This window comes from Capsicum annuum, chromosome 11 (genome assembly GCF_002878395.1).
Source record: "Capsicum annuum cultivar UCD-10X-F1 chromosome 11, UCD10Xv1.1, whole genome shotgun sequence".
Classification (NCBI taxonomy): domain Eukaryota; kingdom Viridiplantae; phylum Streptophyta; class Magnoliopsida; order Solanales; family Solanaceae; genus Capsicum; species Capsicum annuum.
The window spans coordinates 20,618,404-20,620,953 of NC_061121.1; the positions used below are offsets into that span (position 1 = coordinate 20,618,404).

A 2,550-nucleotide genomic window follows, 5' to 3' on the forward strand; every position below is an offset into this window, starting at 1 on the left:
AGATCACAAATATTATGACACTTCAGACCTCCCACTTTAACATAAGCTTCATGGCAATTGATTTTCTGATTTTCTATAGTATTTGATCAAAACTAAAAACTTAACAGACCGACTTCCAAGAAAGCTAGAACTTTTGTTAGTAAGTCAAGTTTCAGAACAGGCCTTACTTTTAACTGTTAAAACTCAAATACACTAAAGAACATCAACTAGTATAAACAAAGGCATGAAACACCAAGTGATTTCTTCCAGTTGCTTAGAGTTGCCCGGTACATATATATATATATATATATATATATATATATATATTGGAAGGAAGTAGCAGGTGTCTATTGAAATAATCGAGATACACAAGCTAGCCTGAACACTATCGTTCGTTTAAAAGAAATGAGGGAAACTACAAAACAAGGCATGTGACGGTTACAAGATTTTATCAGTATGTAAGTGAATTCAGTACCCAAAACAAAAAAAAAATTGACTCACATTGTAATGCTTACATGCCTCACAAATGAAAACCTGTCCACCTTTGAAAACTCTGGAATTCATTTCCTTGAGACACTGCCATACCAATCCCAGTTCTTCCATTTTTTCCAATTCCTCTATAATACAATCTCCATTCATGATCTTGATGACCTCCATCCATTTGAACAAGATACGGTGATCCCACCTCTTCACTATCCCACCTCTCTTCTTCACTTTTCTTCAACACTGGAGTTTCTTGAACTCTTCGCCATCCCTTTAATCCATCCGATGATATCGCCATCCCAATACTTCTACTCCCACTAGCATCCACACCTTCATAAACCATTAAATACTTCCCATCTTTTCGATTCCTCACAACGTGTGGATTCAACACCCCTAGTTCATCAAAAGAACCAATTCCTCCTCCCCCTACAATCTTCCCTAACTTTAACCATTTCATTCCATCCCTTGACCTTGCTATCCCAATTGCAAAACACCCCTTTTCGACATCATACGAATGATAATACATTCTTAAATCACCACTGCTATGAAAAACTACTTTTGGTGAAGCTATAAACAAAGAATCCCATTCACTATCTAAACCAACATCAAATAATGCACCAGAATGATGCTCACCTTCAATTCTTGCCCAATGCCTACCATCTTGACTCATTGCTAATCCAGGCAACGACTTCAACGCTTTGTCATTTCCACTCTCAAATCGCAATCTATCTGAATCATCTAAAAACTCAATCTTTTCAGAACCAAAACCAGTGTAGTAAAGCCAATAAACAGAACTATTTGCTCTCACTTTAGCACTTGACATTATCACTACCTCACATGGCCTAATACTTCGTGTATCAAATCCCCACCAATCATCACCACAACTCATAACTATTTCACCTCTTTCCCAATGAACACCGTTACTCGAAACAGCCAAACCAATTGACTCCTTAACCCCACCATCACCACCCCTCCCATGGTACCACATGTACCACCTCTCTTCCTCATCACTAAGGTACCTTTTCACAACTGGTGAACCAATTTCATAACTGTCCCAAGAATCTTTTTGGCCTAAATCATACGCTAAACCCCTCGAAAACGAAGGTGGCAAATCTTGATTTGAATTGACTTGTGGTTGGATTCTTGAAATGGTGTCATTTAACATGTCTTCACTTGATACATTTTCTTGATTTGTGTTTGGTTTTGCACTACATTTGGCTAGAAATAGTCCAACATTTTTGGTTTTGGATTGAAACAACCACGTGGGGTTTGTTGAAAATGTTGACTTGGTAATTCTTGTTGTACTATGAATGGGAGATGTAATGGAGTTTATGGCTTTGAGACTAGTAGCCATTGCTGATTGAAGATACAGGTAATTTGGTTGTAGTTGTAAAGAGAGTAGTTACAGAATAATGAATGGCCAGGAAGAAACTGAGGTAATAATCAGTATTTTAACACGTCTCTAAGGCAAAGGAATATGAAAGAAACAAAAAAATTCTAGTGAACAATTAGTCCAACAATACTTTTCCATTATATTAAAAATAGATGTCCAACAGTACTTATCTAGCCTGGAAAATCAAGTGATAACTTATCCATCTTACTCTTTCCTTATTAGTTATATTCAATTACCCGATACATTTATCAAAGCGTTAAATTAATTTCAAGAGTAAAACATCTAGCACCCTGAACTATGATCAAATTTGCTGCAACACACACTTCAACTTCACAGGGGTCTTATTACTTCTAAATTCAATCTTAGTGTTTTCTTTCACCCTTTTAGTTTATGTGACATCATTTTAGCTGATGTGACACCTTAAACATGGGGTCCATTTTTATGTAATAAAGGTGTCATGTCAGCATAAAAGGGTGATAAAAATATTCTATAATTGAGTTCGGGGGTAATAGGACTCATGTGAAGTTGCAGTGTGTCGTAGCAACTTTGGTCATAGTTCGAGGGGGTATTGAATGATTATCTCTAATTTTAATATAATTTTTAATGTTTTTTAACATGTGTGTCAAATCAATAATGAATGAATATTGTTGGACGCAGGGAGTAATAATTGAAGTGTATTTGGAAAAATATTTGAT

At 36.0% G+C, this 2,550-nt stretch overlaps 1 protein-coding gene across 1 annotated transcript; it reads right to left on the minus strand.

The window, feature by feature from the left end:
• Positions 1 to 303: 303 nt before the first annotated feature.
• On the minus strand, positions 304 to 1,932 carry LOC107848593. The gene has a single exon (XM_016693378.2). It carries the CDS (start codon positions 1,814 to 1,816, stop codon positions 500 to 502), a length of 1,317 nt encoding a protein of 438 aa, XP_016548864.1. The 5' UTR covers positions 1,817 to 1,932; the 3' UTR covers positions 304 to 499.
• Between the last annotated feature and the right edge of the window lie 618 nt (positions 1,933 to 2,550).